General features: G+C 36.1%; 1 protein-coding gene across 3 annotated transcripts in view; it reads right to left on the minus strand.

The window, feature by feature from the left end:
- Positions 1–25,575, minus strand: part of LOC105468290 (dynein axonemal heavy chain 7) — a 340,382-nt gene that overhangs the window by 54,950 nt on the left and 259,857 nt on the right. For all 3 annotated transcript variants that reach the window (XM_071073104.1, XM_071073106.1, XM_071073105.1), the window contains 7 exons: positions 25,019–25,209; positions 18,172–18,305; positions 17,099–17,434; positions 10,554–10,680; positions 9,496–9,690; positions 7,556–7,648; positions 621–797 (listed from right to left, as the gene is read on the minus strand). In XM_071073104.1, coding sequence (XP_070929205.1) covers positions 621–797; positions 7,556–7,648; positions 9,496–9,690; positions 10,554–10,680; positions 17,099–17,434; positions 18,172–18,305; positions 25,019–25,209 — 1,253 coding nt within the window. The remainder of the gene's footprint in view (positions 1–620; positions 798–7,555; positions 7,649–9,495; positions 9,691–10,553; positions 10,681–17,098; positions 17,435–18,171; positions 18,306–25,018; positions 25,210–25,575) is intronic.

Here is a 25,575-nt window from a genome sequence, read left to right on the forward strand (position 1 = left end):
AGCATTACCACACTGTGTTATTTTAATTGTACCAAATGGGAAAAAATTCAACTCAGGAAATGCCCAATCATCTGTTTATCATTTTCTTGTTCTAGACCATATGATGTAAGAACATTTGTACTGAATTCATTTGAATTAATTTTAAGGACAGACAAGGCATGTAAATAGTAGAACATATTTTAATCTAATACAGTGACCACAATGTACAATTGTTTTGGAAAGTCAACGAAGGTCCCCCTTTAGAGAGTGGCAGAGGGGTGGGATCAGAAAAAGTACACCCCTGTGGTCACTGTCCAGGCTTGAATTTATGAAATCAACTCAAGTTCATATACTGGTGCAAATAATGCCAAAGAGTTTCCTGTCCCCCCACCCCAAATAAAAGTAAATGCCCCTTAAATCCCAATTCTGGTTTTAATTAGATTTTAATTTGGATAAGGAGTTCTTTTTTAGTGTCAGTGCTGCCATTTTAGTATCATTTTCTTGGGATTCTGTCAACCTTTGATAACTTTCAAAGGTTAAGTGACAAATTTCTACCTTTCCCACATCCTTAAAAATTTCAATTATAAGCAAGTATTGCTTTTTAAAAATAATATTCGATAACTTCATCTATTGTAAGGTACCTGGTCATCGGCAAATTTTAGAAGGGCAGCCATGGGATCTGCTCCAGGAGAGAGCACGAAAATCAGTGGTGCACAGCAGTTACTGTCTCCAAATGCCTTGGCTAAATCAAAGGGGGGTGGTTCAATGAATGGACGCCCCAATCTGTTGATTATAAATTCTTGCAACATTGGAATAACCTAGAAAGAGACAAGGATATAGTTGGAAGAATATTTGAAATCTGCCTAAAACCATTAAAAATTTAGATTCAAAAGTGTTTTAAAACAAAGTACCCTAGCTCTATTAGTTTAGGTATTCATTAATGGTGGGGAGTCCAAGGCATCAATGTTTATATAAATGCCTTTTAGATAGGAAATATCATAAAATATTTAGATAATAAAAGGTTAGTGGTAATTGACATAAACATTCAAAGACTTTTTTGGTCCCCTTGAAATGAATGTTCAAGACATAGTGGTTGAAGAAGAAACCTGACCTCTTAAGTTATAAAACACTAATTATGTTTCAAAAATTCACAACTCAAAAGTAGAAATTGTAGTGTAAGTTGTGCAAAATTTCCCCACATCATCAAGAAAGAATTGATGTCAGTGTGGAAAAGAAGGAGAAGGAAAGGAAGAGCTCTGTTCAAGAGAAGCAAACCATACACCCAAGAAACCAAACAAAACTATGTTGTGTAGAATTTCTGACAGCATGTCTGAGAATTTTCTGGGAGCCTGTTTGAGAAACAGCAGAACTCTGCAGCTTGGTGTCTCTGCTAATTGGTCCTTTCAGGCCTTGATGCGGGGGTGGAACTGCATTAATCAGTATGACTGATGTACAGCCTCGGGTACATCATTCCTGCTTTCTGACGAAGGGTCTACACCAAGCCGTTTATGATGGATCTATTCTCATGATCCTCACACCTCCCATTAGGCCTCGCCTCCCAACACCGCCACATTTGGGATTAGATTTCAAGGTGAGTTTTGATGCGGACAAACTCAAAGCACACCAATAATTAAACAAATTGCGTTCATCATGTTGTCCATATGTATATTTGTAGCTGCTATTTATTTTCAAACTGAATATAAATTCCTATCATGGCAAGTGGATGTGTGATAAAAAAGATATATATTTATTACTCTAAAGTAGCTACTTTAAAGAAGTTATTTGGTATTTCAACACTCTAACATGATATTGTTAATTCAGCTTGGTTGTCTTCTACGCAAAAAAGAAAATTCAATATATAGCAAAGCAAAGAAGGCCTAAAAATGCTTCTCCCTGAACAGGGGATTAAATGCTATATTAGTAAAATGTAAGGGATCTTTTTCTACTTCACTTTTCAAGGGTGCGTCTGCAATGCTTCTGATAAAGTCAAGCAGGAGACATTGTCACCTGGCTCCCATGTTCATGCCTCACTCACATCAAACAAAGATTTTGACACCTTCATTAAGTTTGGCAGAAATTGAAACAATGTTGTTAACTACTCAGCATAAAACTACTCTATTTTCCTGGAAAAAAATCAACTGATACCTACTTTTACTCATTAAAAAAGTCTCGAAATGAAAGGGAAAAGTAAACCTAGGAACAAAACACAAGAGAAAGTAATGTGGGAGAGAAGAATCCACTCATGTTTCAATTTTCTCCTTTGTTTTTTTCAAATCTGTACTCCCTTTACTACTATGCTTATCTTTTCCCATATCCAGTACTTCCGTGCTGACAAAACAAATGGAATGAAGCGAAGAATTAGTCAATACGAAGTTAAGACACGCTTTGGGTGTCTGCTTCCCCTTTGACCTTCTGCCATGCTGTGACATTGCACAAAAGCCCTCATCAGAAGCCGAGCAGATGCCGATGCCAAGCTTCTTGCACCTCTCAGCCTGGAGAACCATGAGTTCTAATCTCTCTTCTTTATAAGTCACTAAGCCTTAGGTTGTCTGTTATAGCAACACAAAACAGACTAAAACAATTATCTAATTTCAATTTCTCATCTATTAACTACCAAAAGTACCTTTTTTCCTGCTCTGAAGTATATATATATGCACAAAATTGTCATAAATATTTGTTGTTTGTTTAATAACAAATTCTTGCAAATGAATGGATTGCCCCTTCACAGAATATTGTGAACGCTACCTTATAGTTTAAAATTAAACTCCTAGTAGATAAGGGACTACAAAAGCATACCAATTTCAGAAGGCAACAGCGGTATCTCAAGAGAAGGAGTAATGGAAAGATTTTTTGAAGGCCCCAGCATCACCTCGACTGAATAGCTGCTTAGATACAAGAATGGAATTGTGTATATATACAACACACTGCACTATGTTGACAGTTCCATCAGCCTGCAACTTTTCTCAACTTGAAGCAAACTGCAGGAGCAATGTGCAGGTGCCAAGTATCTCAAAACGATGGTCTACTCTGGAAAACATTGCAAATATTTCCAAACGTCGATTTTATAGTCTATGGAACATTTATTTACACAAGATCTTAAATAAAAATAACTGACATGTCACAATGCCTTCTAAAAAGTGTCAGTCCTAGTGCATGTGTGACTGAGATACTGAGGGTGTTAGGGTGGGGAGCTGAGAGCCAATGAAGGAATATCTGTGTTAGAGATTAGATTATTTTTAATCCCTCCAATATTTCTCTAGATTCATTCAAACATGGAAAATGTATAGATGCAACAACACATCTATAAATGCCTGATAGCATGGACTTACCTAAGAGGATGGCTTATATACTGTTTGTGCAAAATAAACATCTGTTGAATGAATAAATTGATAAAAAGCTCAGGATGCCTACTTTTGTGAAAGTGGAGTTCTAATTACAAAAATATTAAACAAAAATCACAGAATAATTCATCTATACATAAAGTTTCATTTATAGATGTTATTTTATGTTTCAGGTTTTTTTTTTCTTCTTTAATATCTGTATAAATTTCAGCCAGGCATGGTGGCTCACACCTGTGATCCCAGTACTTTGGGAGGCTGAGGCAGATGGATCACCTGAGGGCAGGAGTTCGAGACCAGCCTGGCCAACGTGGTAAAACCCCGTCTCTACTAAAAATACGGGTATGGTGGCGCGTGCCTGTAATCCCAGCTATGCAGGAAGCTGAGACACAAGAATCACTTGAACCCAGGTGATGGAGGTTGCAGTGAGTCGAGACTGTACCACTGCACTCCAGCCTGGGCAACAAGAATGAAACTCCATCTCAAAAAAAAAATTTTTTTTTAAATTAGCTGGGCATGGTGGTGCATGTCTGTAATCTCAGCTACTCAGGAGGCCAAGACATGAGAATCACTTGAACCCAGGAGGTGGAGGTTGCAGGGAGAGGAGATGGCGCCACTGTATTCCAGCCTGAGTGACAGAGAGACTCTGTCTCAAAACAAAAAAAAAAAAGAAAAGAAAAACAAGAAAACAAAAACTTTGTATAAATGTATAGGGTGCAAGTGTAATTTTTTACATGCACAGATTGTTTTGTGGTAAGGTCAGGGCTTTTAGGGTATCCATTACCCAGATAATGTACCTTGTACCCCTTAAGCAATCTCTGGTCATCCACCCCGCCACACCCTTCACTCTTCTGAGTCTCCTCTTTTTATCATTCTACACTCTATATCCAGATATACACATCATTTAGCTCTCACTTATAAGCGAGAACATTCAGTATTTGTCTTTCTGTGTCTGACTTATTTCACATATGGTAAATGTTTCAGATAATTTGAATGGTCACAGATGTCAAACTTACTGCAGGAAAATGAAAAATATCCTAATTGTCTGTCCCAGGCCTTGGCCTTGCCCTTTTCTTTATTATTATTTTCCTATAGCTGGTCTTTTCTCGATAGATTTTTTAAAAATTAACAAAAAAAAAAAAACCCAGTTTCTCCGTAATCTCTTTCCTCTCAAGGCTAACTTCATGAAATTATAGTTTTGCAAACAAAATGAAAAGAACACGAGTTTTAAGTGCATGGTTTTACTTGAAGCAAGTCTGAATTATAAATGGCCTCACTGCTGTGAGTGGTTCAAACTGGTGTCAGTCACTTTGCACAGGCAAATGTGTCTGGCAGAATGTCATTCTTCTTTCTGTCTGCTGGCACTGGAGGATCAAGTTAGGGGTGCTCACCTGAGAGTGATCAGAGACACACTGCAGTGTTTCACTCTTAATGTTGAAGCTGAACAAAACTTACTTGCTCCCAAGACTGAAGTGTAACTCCCGAGGTAAATGAACCTGTGTTAACTATTCAGTTTGCAAGGCAACAGAATTGGGTTTGCCTCTTCAATCTCATTATGCCAGCGTTAGGTTTGTAAAATGAAATCTGTCAGTAACAAAACTTACAGACTAATTTAGGCAACCATTCTCCCAAAGGCAGGAAAGAAGTTTGTGGTCTTCTATGTATGTTTTGCTATTTATTGCAAGTTCCTACTGGATTTATCTGAGGCCAGAGAAACATATTAACTTACATTTGACAAGTTTCTTATTGAAAGCTGATTAATTTGCTGTTCGTTTACTGTTTAGAAGGATAGAACTGTGGCCAGAAGCTTTTCATTTTGTAAATGGACTCAAAACATTCCACACCTCAGGATTTATCCATTTGATGTTTCTTTTGTCAATAAAACACTATAAACTATTAAATTCTAAAGGAAGTGCAAGCCCATCTCATTTTTTTCTACTGGTGATTTAGTGAGAAGCTTTTACATTTTTTCAAACCGGAGCATTAGAGGGCCTGCCATTTGTGGCTTCTTACCACTGAGTGAGGCTGGTTTTGAGGGGAGAGGGGGGAAAGGAGATCCCCCCAAATTGTGCTCATGGAGCGTACTGTAAACTAGAGATCAACTAATTGCTGATTTTCCTGGATGTCTGTGGCTATACAGATTATCTCTTAGAGATGACAAACAGATAAGCTCTTATAGAGTACTAGCTCAGATACCAGCCCCATACAGCACTCTTCCTCTCCCTGATATTCTACTACTATTCTTCTTTGGAAAACCATTCTTTTAAAAGCATAATAGCTTTTAAAGAACCAGAAATATTGGTGAGTAGTATTGTCTACATACTTATCTATCTAGCCAAGTAAAATTGGGAAACTAGACGAGATTTTTAAATATATATGAAGATGTTACAAGACAGAGGGCTAAAGTATTAGGCAAAGTAGCTGAGAGAAGTATAAAACCATAAATTTAACCCCCACTGATTTAAAAACAAACAAAAAACATACAAACCAACCTGTGCCCCCTCCACCAAAAAAAACCCTCAGCTTGACTATGTAACTTCCCACCTCCCTCGATTATACTTTAAAAAGAGAGTGACTGTAGAAAGAGATACTTGATCTTATTAATAGCTCCATGTATTTTCAGATTAAAGTGTCAAATTTTTAAAAACATAGAATTGGGGGAAAATATTTGCAGACGAAACTGCTGCAATTAGAAAATGGCTTATTAATCACTTTTAATTATACTTAACATAAAACATGAACCTTTTTTTAATATTGAGGGGGGAAGGTCAGTGGTACATCCAGAGCCATTATAGTATAACAGTCTTTATCTAGCTTAGGAAACAAAGTGGAAAACCGAAAATGTTAATAAAATATTTTAGAGCAGGGAGCCACATTAAACAAGAGTGTGAAGCATCTCATATTCTCCCATATTTAATATGTGAAGTGAAAACTTGTGAGGCTTAACAATAGCATTTTCATGGAGATTGAATTTTTTAAAAGGGCTACCAAGGGGTAGGATGTTTCACCAGGGTCATAAAGAATGCTAAACCACTGTAGTTACTTCCAGCATCTGAGAGCAGGGTAGCAGAGTGACTTTCGTGGACCCAAGGTACTTCATAGGCCCCTTTCTCCATTAAAAAAACAAAATGAAAAATTATATTTTACCATTGTTGGTATAAAGACAAATATAATACACACTGGATTATATTCTTCTGATTTTAAAAGAAACTACAACATTTTCATAGACCCCCTAGAAGTATTCTGGTTCCCAAGCACTGTGCCTCCTCTGCCTGATGGATACTTGGGCCTTGGCTAAGAACAGACTGCCACATCATGAAAGAATTACATGTGTTCAGTGAACAGAGTGGGGCTCACAGAGGAAAAAATGTCCCTACCCCATGTTATCACTGATGTGTATTTTTAAAAAATTAATACATTGCTTTGACAATCTAAGTTCTGCTTTATATTTTTCTTTTGGTTAGGATGGAGACATTGTCTCCTATTCCTTAACAGCTGAAACTGAATATAATAAGTTTTGAAATATTTATGTCAAACTTTTATTTCAGTGGTAATAATGGACAACTAGGATATTTTCTCAATTTTTTCCAACATAGCTAATGTCTATTTTTTTTTAGAGTATATTGATATCTTTGTGGATATTGGTCAATATTCACAGGTGAATTTTTTTATCTAATACAAATGAGGATGTCAATGAATACTGACATTTGCTAATATAACAGGTCTGCTGATTCACTGGTTATATAATTTATTATTTAAAGAAGTTAAAAGTAACAATATTGATATTTTCCTTTGTTGTCAATAATGACAAATGTCTTAAATTCAAATTCCAACAAAAAACTATACGTAAGGATAGCACTTGAGAAGTCCAGAGATTCTAGTCTATCAGCTTGATGTTAACCTCATTAACTAATTTCACTCAAGTATTAACAGTAAAAATGAGACTACAAACATGCAAAGGGAGTAGATTGTGAGTACTGAGAACCATAAATTAAAAACAAATAATCACAAAATGAATAAAATTATACAATATAATCCAATTAGTTACTAATTTAGGATGGTTTTAGAAAAATATACAAACTTTTTGAAAAAATGTCTGCATTAGAAATAAGTGGGATTATTTCCTGCAGGCTCCTCTACCTCCCCCATGATGAATATATAAGGAAATGCACATTTGGATGGACTGAGCAGGCATAAGGCTTTGGAATCGTTGAGCTGTTTTCAAAGCCCACATTTACCTTGTCTGGCCTCAAGCAACGAATAATAAGCATCCTTTGAAACTCATTTGCTTTATCTTCCCATTCTTCAGGGAAAACCTCATGGTGTGGTTCCTAAAATTACAGTGTAAATAATTCAGTGTTATTTTGGGGATTATAAAGAGAACAATATTTTCACTTATAAACCAACTTTTAGAAAAAATATATAAATGAAATCAAGAATGCTTGTCTAAATTTTACTATTTAGTGTAAAGATGGGACAAGGTTATAAAATAAATAATGAGAAGAAAAGTTAATATACTTTAAAAGGAATCAAAGCAAGGACATGAACTAAACAGGTTAATGTTGACATGAACACTAATAAACAGACAAAAAGGTCCCTATTATGAAAAAAGTAAAAGTGCATATGCTAGTATTTTCCCTTTATTTCTCCAAACACTGGAATTTTCTTTTCTTTTTTTTTTTTTTTTAAGACAGAGTCTTGCTCTATCACCCAGGCTGGAGTACAGTGACATGATCTTGGCTCACTGCAACCTCAGCCTCCTGGGTTCAAGCAATTCTGCCTCAGCCTCCCGAGTAACTGGGATTACAGTGGTGCACCACCACACCCAGCTAATTTTTTTAGTAGAAATGGGGTTTCACCATGTTGGCCAGGCTGGTCTTGAACTCCTGACCTCAAGTGATCCACCTGTCTTGGCCTCCCAAAGTGCTGGGATTACAGGCATGAGCCACTGCTCCCAGCTGAAACAAAGACATTTTTAAAAACCTACCCACTTCTCTCATCATCTATTTATAAAAATAAATAAATATTTCAAAACAAGTAAAAAGGGTATTGTACTGAAATTTATTGTATTATTTGTTTAGTTTTTAAAAAATGTTTTGTTTTACAAAGAGAGACTTGAGAATGTGTGTAATGAAGAAGCCAATTGAGAGCTATTAAAAAATCACAAGAAGAAAGCCATCAGGATACCAGGAGGCGTAAACCTTGGTGGGGAAAAAAGGAGACATGTGTACCTGTGAAACTTTAGGAGAAGCTATGTGGTATCTCCAATTAGAAATCTTCATGCTTCAATACAGTAATAAAATTTTAATTTTAAATTAGTTGAGGTACTCACAACACATACTTGTCTCTAGAAAACATTTTTATTATGAACAAGGAGACATCCAAAAGAGATCACTTCCAGATATTTGAATTCATGTGAAGACATAATCTCACTATCACATATAATACAACAAATAGCTGACAAAATAAAATATAGGTTAACCAAACAAAACATACTCTCCACATATCTAGCTTCCTCTCCTCCAACCTCTCCCAAGCAGAGCTCTTGCATATTAAACTCATGGAAAGCAGGAAGTCAAGAGGGTAGAAACAAAGGAATAGAAACAATTAACTGGAAATTGGAAAAATACTAGCCCTTGTGCTAAAGAAAAATTGAGAGAAAGCAACAATTGCTATATATCCCAGATGGGAAATTGTGAATATTATGTCTGTGTCAATTATAATACTCCCCGGTTAGTAAAACAAGGTCTCATGAAAATTGTTTTAGAACTACTGTACAAGCTTTTCCTTTTCTCAAATGACACACACAAAAAATTTTATTAGCTTGTATCCTGCATTGAGAAAATCTAAACAATAGCTGTTCCATACATTTTAACTCATCTGCTATTAGGATTGCCAAAATCTACATTGATAATGAATAAAAACCCGGCATGGAAATTCAACAAGAATATTTTCAAGAACCATGCAGCATTCTTGCATCTTAATACCTTTCAAGGAGTTTGAATGAAGTTCAAACAGAACCACTGACTTAGAAGGGCGGGTAGCATAAATCAAAGTTTGCATTCTAACATGTGACCAGTTGTTTAAAGCTTATTTAAATCTTGCCTTTATGAAAAGATATTTAATATTCTTTTCTCCATTTAAAAACACTGGAATAAGCAAGAGGGTTAAAACATACCAAACTATCATATACTTTCTTCCATCCATCCTTTAAGTGCATAAACTCTCTACGAATGGTTTTGAAGGCAGGCAAATCATCTAATCGACATATTTCATCCCAGGATTTCTGAGGAAGCCATGTACAAGGGTTGGCATAAGGATTATCCAGTCCAATGCCACCAGTTAGCAGAAATCTCCACTCAGCTTTATTAATCTTTGGAAAACAAAGCAGCATGAAGAGTCAGAAATGAGTTCATCATAAACTAGTAAGCTTACCACCGTTATAAAAGAGTTGAGTGCTGACTTGCAAGTTTCAGATGTGGTCTCTATGAAATTCTATAGCTAGTGATATAGCTCAATATTTATTCATAAGAATTTCTCATGACAGTATACTCATGATAACCAGTTTTCAAAATAGTTCCATTTTAAATAGTTACTTTTTGACAATTTTACTCCAGAATTACTTGTCTAAATGTGAAAATCTGAATACGTTCTATTCGAATACATGTTTTCCAAAATGACTGTCTAGAGTCCTATTGGCTCTAGAAATTGTAGAAAGGCAGAAACCCACCAATGTGTCATGTTTTCAACTATTTTCCATAAAGTATAATGAGTTACTGGTATACATCTTTTGCAAGAAATACAATAAAGCCTTTATTTCTTCAAAATTCAACCATCACCATATGAAATCCATAAATCTTAAACACGTAAGTGTATAAAATAGTGACTTTACACAGATTTCAGTAACTTGCACAAGTCTTTAAAAACATTTACACTACTACCTGGTGTAAATGTATCAATATTAACTAAATTTATATGCATAGTTCTGTGAAAATCTAATATAATCAATTTATTTTAAAACACACAAAAATTTAATAGTAACATAATGAATTCTGTGCTTAATTTATATCTCACTTCTGCAAAATTTATTCTCCTGATCACATCTTGCCTTAACTATAATAATAAACAGTATTATTGTTTAACTACTTACAATCTTTTTATATATGCTCCCACACAAATAAATTAATGAATCAGTGTTATTAAGGGTTTTTTCTTACAAATGAAAACAGTACTGACCAAACGCTCATGCAGCAGGAGATTTACAGTTAGACAAAAGGAAAAGAGCAGCTTATCCTTTTCAAAGAGTGACCGGCAGACATTAACATACAGTGAATAAGTAAAGTGATCCTTGAGAATCTGAAGCCTAAGGGTCAACAGAAAATAAAGGAAATAAATAAAAATGTACTTTAAAGGTAATGGGCTTAAGAAAAGCCATTGTACACCATTTACATGTATGTTCTTCTGATAAACTTTCTGGTCAATTACCCCCAAAACAATCAAGAATCCTCATTAACTGGGTGCCCCAAGTTGAGAGCTACACAATGGACTTCAGTCCAAATGCATTTTACTGTGGACTGAATTTTTTTTTAAACTTAATCTTCCTCTTGGAAAAAAGTTAGTGGATGGTATATTAATTTGTGAGATTAAAAAGTTTACAGACTTTTTATCTACAAAGCATTTCTGGGTGTAAAATTTGACCTCTTTATAACAAATAATTTCAAATGTTTTATATTATATATTAAATGAACAATCTAAAATTAGTAGCTTCTTTATTAAATTAACATTAAGTTTAGTGTTGTGCTACTCATTATAAATTCATAAAAGCTGAAGAAATTACAAAACTTGGCAAACTCCCTTTTTATTTGCTAGAGGCAAAACATGAAAATATGAATAATCACAAGATTTCCTTTTTATTATTTATCTATTTATTTATTTTTGAGACAGGGTCTCTCTCTGTCACCCAGGTTGGAGTACAGTGATGCAATCTTGGCTCACTGTGACCTCTGCCTCCCGGGCTCAAGCCATCCTCCTGCCTCAGCCTCCCGAGTAGCTGGGACTACAGGCGTGCACAACCATGCCTGGCTAATTTTGGCAATGTCCTGACTGATATTCTAGGCTGTCAATCATCCTACCTTTTTTTTTTTTTTCCACTTTTCCTTACCTGCCTATTTTCTTAACTATTTTATCCCCTGCAGCATTCCCATAAAGAGAATTACAACAAATGAATATATCTTATTTTTAGTTGGGAACTTCAAAAAAGATTTTTGTAGAGAAAGGCTTGGCAATAGTTGCTAAAATACAGTCAAATTCTTAGAACATTTAAAATAAACATACTATTCTGTCCCCATTATTATGCTAATAGGTTGTCTTTTCATGCATGGCACTGAATTTGTCTCACTTGTAGCAGTACCATACAATTAATACAGGGTGACTCACATTTGGTCTTTTTAGAGTAAAATAAAATTTTCTGCACTTTAAAACAAGTCTCTTCTTGTAGACAGATTGAAGGGAAAATTATAAAGGTTAATCATATTATAAGTTCAGGTTCAATCACTAGTAAAAATGGACATATAATATATTTTAATAACCTTTTAAGGTGAAAAAGAAGATTAAAATTATCATTCTAATGCTGGTGAGTGATACAGTGATATAGGATCATTCATGTTCCTCTGATGGGGCTGTGTGTTTGAATCATCTTCCAGGAAAGGAATTTATATCAGGAATCTGCAAGAAGTGAACACCTTTGTCCTAAATTTGGGATTTTAGCCTAAGAAAATAAGCAATGATGCAGACACTTATATTTACTGCAGCATTACTTACAATACAAAAGCTGGAGACTACTTAGAAGTGTTTTTTGTTTGTTTGACAGGGTCTCACTGTATCATCCAGGCTGGATTGCAGTGGTACGATCATAACTCACTGTAACCTTGAACTCCCAGGCTCAAGTGGTCCTCATGCTTCAGCCTCCCAGGTAGCTGGGACTACAAGTGCATGTCACCACTCCAGGCTAATTTTTGCATTTTTTGTAGAGACAGGGTTTTGCCATGTCACTCAGGCTGGTATTGAACACTTGGGCTCAAGCAATCTGCCCCCCTCAGCTTCCCAGAGTGCTGGGATTACAGGTGTAAGACACCCCACCCAGCCAAAAGTCTTATAATATGAAAATTATGGTACATTGATACAATGGCATGTATATTGTGCAACTCCTAAAACTTATGTTTCCGAAGAATACTTAATAACATGAGAGAATGGTCTTGATAGAAGTGGGGAAAAAAAAAAAAACTGTGTACGTAATTATCAAATTGCCTTTGCAAAATTATGACAGTAAGAGAAATCTGAAATAGCTGACTCCATCTTGCTTCTAGCCTCACAGGCTGGCTGTCTTGGCTCATTCCTGGGTATGGGCCAAGCTAACTTTGGAAGAAATTTAGTTTACTAGCCATGATTCCAGAGGTGGTAAGATTTGCAACTTCCCCAATCACTCCTGTAAATAACATCACTATTGTAGAACCTAAGATTGACCTTTTGGGATGTCTTTTCAGCCTTTGCATTTTTGACTATTGGATGGCCTCACCTAGACCAGCAAGTCCTCTGGCGGCCCCCACCCAGAAGCAGACTCAGGGAGGACTGTTTTCCTTGCTGACTTCCTATGATTGCATTTCCAACCAAACAGCATGCCCTCCTCCCTAACACCCTGCCCACCAAACTATCCTTGAAAAGCCCTAGCCTCCGAATTTTCAAGAGATTAATTTGAGTAATAATTCCATCTTTCGCGTGGTGTGGCCAGCTTCACATCAGTTAAACTCTTTACCACAATGTCATGGTCTCAGTGGGTTGATTTTCTATGTGCGGCAGGCAGGAAGAACCCACTGGGCTGTTACAATTACATGTATATGCATATTTGTACAGCAATAGATTGATTCCAGGACATTTAACAAAACTACATCCTAGTTAGATTTTGTTTCTCTATTTATGTTATTTTTGTTTTATTTTGTTTTGTTTGCTATATAAAGTTATTTATTCTGTTACATAAATTGTAACGCATTAAAATCTTATAAATAACAGATGATCCAAGTTATTATGGCAATTGCATAGTATATAACATACTAGTTATAACATAATATATTCTTGGTACCATATAATAATCACTACCAGAGGACAAACAAGAATGAAATACGTTTATATCCCTAAATAAAAAGAAACGAGAAATAATTTTAGACCCATATTAAGATTCTAAAACAATCAAGTTGGCTAGTGTTAATAGTCACATGCTTTCTATGCTTTTGGTAGAACTATAGTCCAATAACTGCCTGAAGTCTACCAGTTATTTGGTGTCTATCAATGACTGGCAGAAAAACAAATCATTCCTGTGAGAACTCCTCTTTTTCATTTCTGATTTGGGAGCTAGCTTCCTAATTGGAAACTCTTAGTTTACTTTAACAACAACAAAAAAAGATTAAACAGGACTGACCAAAGTTTCTCTCTTGGTACAATGCTTTGGAAAACTAACGGCAGTATTTACTAAAAGGGAATATATGCATGCCCTGTGATCATCAGTTTCATTCCTGTATATATACCCACCAAAGACAGGTACATATCAGCACCAAAAGCCATGAACAGGAATGTTCAAGGAAGCAAAATTTCATAGTAGCCCCCAAGTTAGAAGCCACCCAAATATCCTCAACAGTAGAATGGATACATGATTTGTGTTACAGTTTTAGGACAAGCAAAAATTAAAAATAAGAGACTCAATTCTTTCTGTCGAAAATAAGGAGAGAGATTTTCCTTCCCTCCTTTTTTTCTTAGATAATTTAGAAAACCTAAAATTATAGGTACTTTCTCCTCACACTGAAATTTATATACACCCTTTGGAAAACTAGTCAGACCTTTGTCAGTTTTACGACCCAGTGATTTCTTTCTCAAAAACCCAGAAGCCATTTCTTTGAAATGTAAACATCAAGGGAGATAGCCCACTTGTCTCCAATTCGCTGCAGAAGGGTAGGAGCCTAACTGCAGTTAAGCTTATCTCAAATTGCAAAACTACCTCCTGTCACACAGATATGAAAAGTTTGGTTTTCCTCTGGATAAAGCCAATTTGCTAACACAGATGGTCACTTCAATTGCCAAGTAAAGTTAGGATGAACTAAGTGTGATGTAATGGGTTTTATCTGCTTCGATAATTAAGGGGGTGAGATTCCTCTCTGTCTTTGCAATCTCTTTGTGATTGCCTGTGATTATGTGTTATGTTCCATTTAATGTTTATTCAACAATAAAACTATTTTTTTTTCTCTACTGTCTTTGAGGAGAGAGTTTCTGGGTTGGGAGAAGATGTAGTTTTTAATTATACTTCCCCGACAATAGAAAACTAACTAAGTAAAACACTGTACTAGACAAAACAATGTGCATTAATTTCACAAGCATGGTGCTGAGTGCAAGATATCAGACACAAAAAAAGCACACACTGTGTGATTCTATTTATATGAAGTTCTAAAACTGGCAAAAACTAACCTGTGGTGTTGGAAGTCAGGACAGTGGTCACCTTGGGGGAGAGGGTTAGTGATCAGGAGCGGACACTTCTGGGCTGTTGATAATGTTCTGTGTTTTGAGTTAGGTGCTAGTTACACAGGTTTGCTCACTTATGAGAATTCATTGGGCAAATACTTCTGATTTCTGCATGTTTCTTCATGTGTATTGATAACTTCAATAAAAGTTTTAACATCTATTTTCTCTATTTACCTTTTGGTTCCAAAATTATACTTTTAGTATTACTGCAGACATACATATGATTTTCATTGTTTTGAAATTAAAGAAGTTTAACTAAAAAGAAAAGGCCACATTTTGTTTTCTAAATCTCATCCAAATCACACATCTGGGTAAAAAGGGTTTGCTTTTCCTTACATCTTAAGGAACAAAAGCACAGTAATGAAGAAACAAATTCCATACTTCGGATGAGTTCTAACTTGATATAATAAGAGACAATAAAGGACCCGTCATTATTTTTAAAGCATAGAATTGTTTTAATTTTTAAAGCTTATATGAAAAATGTCTTTAAATGGCAGACCAAAGAAATTTTCTTCTCTAGACTCCAGAAAATACCTTGATTTTAAGCTAATTAAGAGAGTAACATTCTAGTGGTTATTCTTTTATGCAAGGTAGAAATTAAGACCAGTAGTGAAAAGCAGAACATTATTTATTGTGTGGCTATAATGTGATTAGCACTGTAGTAACTGTTGGAGATGGGGTCTCACTCCCACTGCCCAGGCTGAAGTGTGGTGGCACAATCACGACTCACTGCAGCCTCAACCTCCTGGGCTCACGTAATCCTCCCACCTCAGCCTCCCCAGTAGCTGGGACTACAGGCCCACACCACCATGCCCAGTTAAATTTTTGTATTTTTTGTAGAGACGGGGTTTTGCCATGTTGTCCAGGCTGGTCTCAAACTCCTGGGCTCATGCAAGCTGCTCACCTTGGCCTCCCAAAGTGCTGGGATTACAGGTGTGAGCCACCATGCCCAGGCTGGGGATAATTTTATTTTTTTTATTCTTGTCTTATGGAACTCAGAATCTAGTATGAAAACCAGACATGCATGTTTAATTAACTAACTTATAATGCAAACACCTGGGAACTTTTCTAAGAAAGATCACTTAAAATTTTTTTATTTCTGTAATCCTTGCTAAACTTGAAAATTTCAGAACTGGAAGAAATAAACTAAACATTTTCAAATATCATAAAGATGAATAAACTCTATCATTATGCAATGCATTTCTTCCAAATAAATAACCTACTCCCTCCCTTTCTCAATGGCAGATATCTATATATCGATATATATTTTTGGCCAAGCCCAAAGTGTCAGACTCATACCTTTATTAGTCTCGTATTCAAACCTGTAAAATAATAAATCTTACTAACAAAAAACTGCTAAGTCTAAGAACACTCAAAATTTTAGACCTCTACTATGATAAAGGAATTAAATTCAGATTAAAGTAAGATTAACATTTTGGATTGCTAAACATAATTCTTAGCTGTGAGTGATAAATTGAGTTTCCCTTGTGGGTCTAAACAGTCAAGAAACTGAAGTATCTAGGTTCATATTTATCAAGAAGGTTATAAAAGGTAAAAGTTGTAATTAATTACTTTTTTTAATTACACATTAAACTCTATTAAAAACATGTTTTAATACCAAACTGAAAATTATCTGATTTTTAAAAATCAAATGAAATTTAATTCTCTTGTAGATTTAAGTCAGGTCTTAATTCCATTACTTATTGTAATAGCCAACAGTAATATAAAGTATTTTATGTGAATAAGAAAAATAGAAAAGAAGCTCTATTACCACAAATAATCACAACAAGCTTTGGGATTTTTTTACCCTAGCATTTGACAAATTTTACAGATGTGTATATTAAAATGTGAATTTGCAACTTTTAGAATGCCAGTTCGTACAGAATAGGAGTCATATTTTTAAAAAGTATTAACTACTCTTTCCATACTTCCATTCATAAATATATTTTGCAAATGAAAAATGAAGGTAAATGTTTTCTCTTTCTAGAATTACATTATAATCCTAGATCTCTGTAAACAGTTTCTTGGCAGACTGAATTTGGACACATCTGTTCAATTTCTAACCCTCGAATTTATTTCTGGTACAATGATTAATCAAGTTCATTTTAGGTAAGTGGCTGTAATGCTTGTACCATTCTGAGACAACAATGGAGGCCACAAATTACTCTCTAATTTCATGCATTAATTAGTTAATATTAATTAGTATTTCCTTTACATACCTTTTTGCCAAAATTTCTGATTTCTCTGAATTTTCAATAGACAGGATAAAAAGGTTAATAAACCAGGTCAGTGAATACTGGTACATGGGCTCAATGTTGGCTAAGTCAGCAAGAGAAAAAAACAGGATGGAAGAGTGGATGGCAATAGGACGATAGCCCATGCGGGTGGCATCAATCTTTTTCTCTGTCTCTTCGGCTACTTCCTGCTTCTGAGAAATCTCATTAGCCAAAGCCTTGGAGGAAGATAATATCTTAATAGCAGTTTCATCTTCTAATATATTGCCTTCCGAAGATGAAAGAACTTCTAAAATCTTGTCTTCTATTTCTTTTAACTGCCTGGAATAAAACACAATTTTCTTAGAAGAAAAAGAAATCATTTAAAATCATTTCACGTATATGTTCTTTTATAAGAAACAAAGAACTTGTAACCTAAAGAAATGCATCACTTTGTGACAAATATCTGTAATGGTGATGCCTTATAATTAATTTCCTATCTCGCAAAATGTCACAAAGATGGGCCTTTCTGCTCCAGTTCCCTTTTTAATGATCATTTATGGGCTAACTAGAGAGAAATACGGCAAGCCAATTTACTCTGCCATCAAGGATCTCAGTTCGGAGTGAACAGAAAGCAGCACTCTGTTTATTTTCTGAAATTTTACATGACTTATACAGCTTTACTCTTTCTACCTATGATATAGATGTTATGAGCAGAAAGTGGGATGCAACATATTCTATTCATTTATACCATGCTCCAGTAAAAACAGGTTACCTCAGTTACACAGTGACTACTAAAACTCTTGTGCTAAAACTTTGTGGAATATTTGAAAATACCCTGCCCTGACTTCTGGCAGGCCTTCTAGCTCTTTCAGTGCCTAAGAACTTGCATGTCAAAATATCCTCAGTAATGCAGTTTTCTAAATTAACATAGAGGTATAATTCCTCATATTTTCCTGTTACACTTTCGCTTGCAGTATTCCTAATAAATCTAACAAAAGAGATCTGTAAAATGTATTTTAATTCATTCTAGTGATCTCGAAACAAATAAGAATAGTTCTGTTTATGATATTTAAAACCTTTTGTTTTCAGCTCCTTGTAATATCAAGGCTTGCTTTTCTTCTTCAAGGTCTGGCCTTTCTCGTGCCACCACAATTCCCAGAAGCTGATCTTGCATTCCCTCTGGGGTTATCATGAAGTTTAATAATGTTACCTATAAATGAAAAAATATACAAAAATTATATCATTATTTCTGTTAAAAACGCCTCTGCTTTTATGTGTCAAGTTCTGACCTTAAAATAGACTTCATTTACTATATATGGTAGTACTTGTAAAGGTGTAATTTGTAGAGACTATGATTAACGACATAGGCAAACATGATTGTTGGATTTAAAACCCACTCAGTTTCTCATAGTCAGAAATCTAATAACTCAAAGAGTTTGTTTGGTGATCAACTTATTCTCATTTCAAACTAGTCCAATTTCTGAGAACTCTTTAACAGCAAAATTCATTAGAATCAAGTTGGAAGCTATCTTTCATTTCAGTTGATCAGAGCAGCCGTGGCATAATATATGGTTCAAAGCCTGGCTCTAGAATCATAATAGTTGGAGCAGCTGATTTACATTTTAAGGATTCTAGTGGTGTCAAAAGTAAAGGAAATCTTACAAAGTGAGATAAGAGAAAAGGGAACACTGTAATTATTTGTCATGGGTGAAGCATTTTTACAATCTGATAATCAGCCACTATTGTGAACTAAGGAATTTACATTTTCATGGTGTCCATCAAGACTGTCTGCTAACAACTGCTTCATCTGGGGACGTAATTGCTCTTACAGGCAGGTCTCTCTTCATTGCCCACATCTCCTGGTTCTTTCCCATAAACATGCAAACATGCTCAGGTTTCTTCTTTTAAAAAGCAAACAACAAACAAATCATTCTATTGCTCCCACAATCCTTTCCAGGTATGGAATAACCTCTCTTTGGGCTTTCACAATGACACTTATTGAAAATGTTATCTATATGTATTTTCTGCCTCCACTTCATTTCATAATACAGCCCTCCACAATCTGCTCCCTGCCCTGCCTCTGTACACCCATCCACACACACTGCAATAAACCATAGTAACTTCCTGGCTCTGGTCACCAATGAACCCATAAGTCAATAAACACTGTCTTGACGTTGGCTTCGTTTGAAATCCTCACCTTTTATTTTTTATTTTTTCATGTATACAGTAGTCTACCTGACCTAATGTCTTGAATCACATCTATGTTTTTTTTTAAGTCAGATGGCTCTTTATCACTATGTATCACCAATTTTTTTAATTTTTAATTTTTGTGGATACATAATAGTTGTATATATTGCACCTATGCCTTAAGCATCACCTCCTACTACTCCCATTCACATGCCTTTCATTTTAGCTGCATAGAACTGATTGTGGAATCCCATACACATTGTCTATGAAGTGCCTCCATGTGCTTCAGTGTTTGCTCTACTTGGATGCCCTTCCCCTTGTTATCCACCAGATTAGCTCCTATTCATCTGTCAGTGTGCAGATCAAGTGTTAGCTCCTCTTGGACACTTTCCCAGACAATGTGTTCTACCCCAATCACCACCCCAGGCTACTTTCTGTACTTCCTCATAGGGGTCTTAACTCCTTATAGCACACATTACACTGTATGCAATCAAGGGCATACACAACTCTCTCCTAGACCAGAATGAAAGTAACTTTAGCACACGGGTCATCTCTTATTTGACTTCATGGTTTTATTGTTTGGCACAAAGTCATGCTCCCTACAAACTTATTGAATGAACAATCAGAATGCCCACATTCCCCGTTCATGGAGTTGCTCTCTGCTACTTCTATTTCCTAAAATTTTAGTCACTTGATGATTCTCCCCTAAGGCATTTTATATAAAATAATAGCTACCATGAGTCAGGCTCTATGATATAAAGAAGAGTAAGATACAGTCTGGTCGCTGCCCTCAAAAAGTTTTCATTGAGTTGAGCAAACAGAAGAACAAAGAACATACAATGGGATAAGGACTCTGAGAGTGGTAAGCTTGCAACGCACGCTACAGGAGCACAGAGAGCACCCAACCCAGATGAGGGAGGCAAAGAGGGCTTCCCCCAAGCAAAGGACACCTGAGCTAAAACTTAAGAGTGATTGGCAGTTAGTCAAGAGATAGAAGAGGGCAACATTCTACACGGCAGAAGATTTCCACTTTGGATGCTGATTGGAATGTACTGCAAAATTTAAAAACCAGCAGCGTCTGGGTCTTGTGTCCAGAGAGTTTGGTTTAATTGGTCTAGAGTTTGGCTTGAGTATTTGAAGTTTTAAAAGCTCTCCAGGTGATTTCAATGTTCAGCCAGGATTGAGAACAATTGCTCTTGGCAAACAAAACAGTATAGACAAAGCAGCAGAGAAAGGCAAAGCACGTTTAGAGGAATCCATTCTACCACTGGAGAGTGTGCAGGTAGGACCCAAGGAGCACTCTTCGTCTACTACCTGTAACTGAAGGCAAACATTTTCTACCACATGTGTCAGAATTCAATGTGTGCAGTCGGCAATATTAGAAATACTTGTTTTTTAACACAGGAACAGAAAACCAAACACCGCATGTTCTCACTCATAAGTGTGAGTTGAATAATGAGAACACATGGACACAGGGAGGGGGACATCACACACTGGGGCCTGTTGGGGGCTGTGAGGCAAGGGGAGGGAGAATGTTAGGACAAATACCTGATGTATGGGGGGTTTAAAACCTAGATGAGTTGATAGGTACAGCAAACCACCATAGCACATGTTTACCTATGTAACAAACCTGCATGTTCTGCACATGTATCCCAGAACTTAAAGTAAAATTTAAAAAAATAAAAAAGAAATACTTGTTTTTTACCCTTGAAAATTCTACAAAAATTTCACCAACTACCACAGATCATCAGAGGTGACTCAGTGTTTGCTCCTGATTTCCTCGTTTCCCTAATGAAAGGAGGTTCCTTAATAGGAAGTACTTTCCCAAACCCAGGTACCACCACCACATTCTATATGGTAGTGACAATTTTGTCCAAAACTTTTAAATACATTTTTGATCACGACCTAACCTAAATTGTAGCAGCTAAAAAAAGGCATTTTGGCATACCGAAATCTGAGGGTTTTTAAAAATTAGAATGTTAAGGCCGGGCGTGGTAGCTCAAGCCTGTAATCCCAGCACTTTGGGAAGCCGAGACGGGTGGATCACGAGGTCAGGAGATCGAGACCACCCTGGCTAACACGGTGAAACCCCGTCTCTACTAAAAAATACAAAAAACTAGCCGGGCGAGGTGGCGGGCGCCTGTAGTCCCAGCTACTCGGCAGGCTGAGGCAGTGTAAACTGAGAATGGTGTAAACCTGAGAGGCGGAGCTTGCAGTGAGCTGCGACCTACTGCCTGGGTGACAGAGCAAGACTCCGTCTCAAAAAAAAAAAAAAATTAGAATTTTAATTTGAATTTTAAAACACGTGAACTAGTAGAGAAGAAACAACTCCATGGACAAACTACCTACATGTAGCAGGTTATAATCAACCAAACCCAATATAGGCAGCTTATTCAAAAGACGTATTTGTGAAGCAAAAGTGTTGTTCTTGTTTTTATGTTTTATTCTTCTCAAGGCTCTGCTGGTCTATGAAGTACCTTATGTGGATTAGAAAAAGATGTCATCTGCATGCAGAATCAGCCCACACCAGGCCAATGCCTAGGCACCCTGGGGCTAGATCTCAGCCCTCTTCAACTCCACCTTGCTTTCATGTACAGACTGCACAACCCTAGAAGCAGCCATCACTCTCCCTCCTAAAGACAAGCAGTGTTTCCCAACTGGTGGGAAGGTTATTAAAAAAAAAAAAAAGAGTCAAAAATGTTATTTTTCTAATCTTAATGACTTTTTAAAGCACCTTTGGAGGTGTTGCCTGATTTATAAATTGTTTGCATTGCCAAGGCGCAAAGGTTTTCCTTTCTTACAAACTAAAAATAAGTAATGGTGTTACTGAGGTTGCTGTTCTCTCTACTTTTCGTTTTTGTCTTTTCATCTGCTGTTTCCTGGTGGGCGGGTCTATGCATACCTACCCCTGACATCAGCAGAAGCTGAGGCTGAAGAAAGAGGCTGATGCATCCAACTTCTTAGAAAGAAACATCTAATAGGGACTTAACAAACAGAAGCCTTGTCTGTGTCCTGGGTGGCAGCGAGACAAGTCGGTGGATCCCTGTGCCATTACCCACGAGACCCAGGGCTCGTATACCACAGGAGAAGTGATTTAGAAGGGATGTGTAGAATAATTGAAGGTTGTTTGACGGAAGGGCAGGACGCACGGTAAGTACCTGCTCTTACATGAGGCACAGTAGATAAACTGGAAATCTTAGACCTTTCCCAGAACAGGGGTAAATCAGAAGTCAACTTGGTGGATTAGCTTCCAAGATGGAGTTGCTTGAGCCTCCACATGTCCATATTCCCAGCTCCTGCTACTGGGTGGGAGATATCGTGTTTCCCTGCTTTTATTTATAAGAAAACACTTCCTCTGCAGGGACAGAGTAATTTTATTTTTGTAAGAAAATGTCCTACCTGTGGCCAATAAGTATAAAACAGCTTCTTGCAAAACCCCTAGGAAGGCGACTCCCTCCTTCCGCCCACACCTAGGCACCTCCTCAATGGGATATTATCTGGGTTAAACACTTTTCCCCAACGTGTCCCATGGCAGACCATGGAGGCCACTAACTACACACTACATGGATATAATCATAAATTTATATGAGATAAGCAATTTTTAAAACTCATTAAATGTTATGGAATTCTCCACTGCTTTGCCATTTATTCATGGAAAAAGGATAAAGCTTTCAAGATATTTTCCCTATTGGCATGAGAAACCAAGTCCACAAGTTACATTTGCTTTAATCCAAAAACCATAGGCACAGTGGTAGCAAAATGCATGTTTTACAACTTTCACTTCACTGTGTTCAGACACAAGGAGGTTTCCATTCATATTCCATTAATGTTGGGTCTTTTCACATCAAGACTTTTCAAATGAAGTCATTTGTTCTCAAATAAACATTTAAGACCATAAACTATGCTTTCATAATTTTATTTTCATTTAGACTCAAAAGGATTATACCAGCACGACACCATCACGTGGGTGCTTTTGAAAGCAAAAGGTACATAAAAGATCCTAAAAGTGGGATCCGGAGGAAGTATTATAATTTGTAAATGAAAGCAAGTAACTGCCTCACTACGTTTTCTAGTCCCTGTTTAATCAATCCCAGCAATTCAAAATAATAAAGCAATAAGACACTCTAGGGATCTTAAGGGTTTTGATACTGAATCATAGGTCAGTTTCCTCCCCACAGCGCTTTATGACTCCTACCATAACCAGTTATTAGTGAACTAAGAATTGTTTATGTTATGTTCAATAGTTCCACATATTTTACTGAACAGTTAAAAACGTTTTCCATGTCACTTACTTAAACATTTTTCTCTAACACAGCTCTGGGATTTTATCATTTCCTCTTTGCTTTCTTCTTTTTCACTTATATTTAAATGTTAAATAATATTGCTAATAAGTAACACTCTAACTATCTATTGGCTTTATTCTAAGCATTTTACACAGATTAATTTATTTAATTCACATCACTCTATGAGATAGATACTTTTATTATTCCCATTTGACAGATGAGAGAATTGAGGCACAGAGAGGTTAAATGAAATGTCCCCAATCACACACCTGGCAAGTAGCACCTGAATCTATGGCCTTAACTACTACTGCATATTCCCTTCCCTAGCGGGTAAATACATAGTAGGTATTTTAAAGTGTTTAAAGAATATTGGATTTTAATTAATTAAAAATAGCCAAGAATTTCCATATTTTAACATTCTGTTTTTAAAATTAAGCTCAAGGGTCACTCCATTTTCCACTAGTCTTCCTGACATCCCTGAATGTCCACCCTAAGTATATCCTCAACTCTGAGCTCCCAGGACACACTGCAGCTCCGCCGTGTCTTCCTAGTCACACAATTTAGTCACTTTGCATATACATTATTTATAAGATAGACCTCTGGAGAGCAGGGATCATGTTTGTTCATCTTGGAGGGAATAAATTACACCATCTCGATCCTTTCTCTGCAGAAAGATGCCTATGTTAATTTAAATATTTCCAATAAAGGCAAGTATTTGAATTCACTACATAACTCTTGCCTCTCTATATAACTTTCAAAATCTAAATAAGCATTTCTTAATGTCTTCTCCTGCTTGCTTCTGTAAATGAAAGCAATCCTTCACTCACTCACTCACTCCACAAACATTTAATGAATGCCAACCAAGGCTAAGAAGTAGGACTAAAAACAGAATAAGTTGTAGCCCATAAACCTAGGAGCTCAGTTGCAGATCAACATCTCAGGACATTTTAGTCACTGACTAAAACTTAAAGCTAAATTTACTCTTTAAAGGAAATTTTAGTATTCTAAAAGAACAGTGATTGAAAATAGTTCTTCTAAGTAATTACATAAAATCAGATAGCAGCAACCTTAGTCTGAGAAAGAAAAATGGAGTTCTGTTTCTGAATTTCAATTTCAATAATTAGCATATTATCATTTATTACAAAGAAAGAATGTGGGTATATGTCTTCTATTTTTAACAATGAAAATCTAAGAATCATATCCATTGTAGAAATTTGATTCTGATGACCTTTTTTTTTTTTTTTTTTTTCACAGCATACTGAAGGTTCCTTTATTACTTACGTGTACTCACCAAAGCAACATTTGGAAATTATTATAGCAATAATTTCAGGAAACACCAAAATAAGGCAAAATCCATTTTTCTCAGGAAGACTTGTTCTTCTTATGATTCAGGAGGAATATATAGTCACTAATTACAAAATCTGATAAAGAAATATTCATTTCATATACTGGCCTTTACTGATGTTTCAGGAAGATAATGAGGATTTCTTAACTTGGTAGTAATATAGAAGCGGAAGTCAGGTGCATATTCAATTGTGGAGTCCCCAAGCCGGATACATGTACTCCCACCCTGCTTAAAGGTTTGTTTTAGTAGAAGAGGTTCCAAAATAGGATCTAGTTCTTCGCCAACATTTTCTAGCAACACTGGAGTAAAATCAGAAAAGATTTCATGTTATTTTAAATATTGACTATAAACATTCAACCCTCCAAGTGCTTCCAGCCTTATAGATAAATTCTGTTCCTAGATACCTACAAAATTATTTGTGTCTTCTGAAAAGTATAAAGACATAATGCCATAAAAATAGCTACATTCTGTGGGAAGGACTTAAGTGGTGGGTCTACCTAGTCATCCTGCCTTCTTCCCTTCTCCTGAGTCATAGTCCTGCCAGGTGCACGCTGCCTGCCCTGGGGTTCACTAGGTGTCTAGGTATTATGGCAGTAAAGTTTATCCATCTGAGACACCAGAGAAAAGGCATTTCCAGTTGTAGTTATTTAAACTGTTACTGTATT

This window comes from Macaca nemestrina, chromosome 11 (assembly GCF_043159975.1).
Source record: "Macaca nemestrina isolate mMacNem1 chromosome 11, mMacNem.hap1, whole genome shotgun sequence".
NCBI lineage: Eukaryota > Metazoa > Chordata > Mammalia > Primates > Cercopithecidae > Macaca > Macaca nemestrina.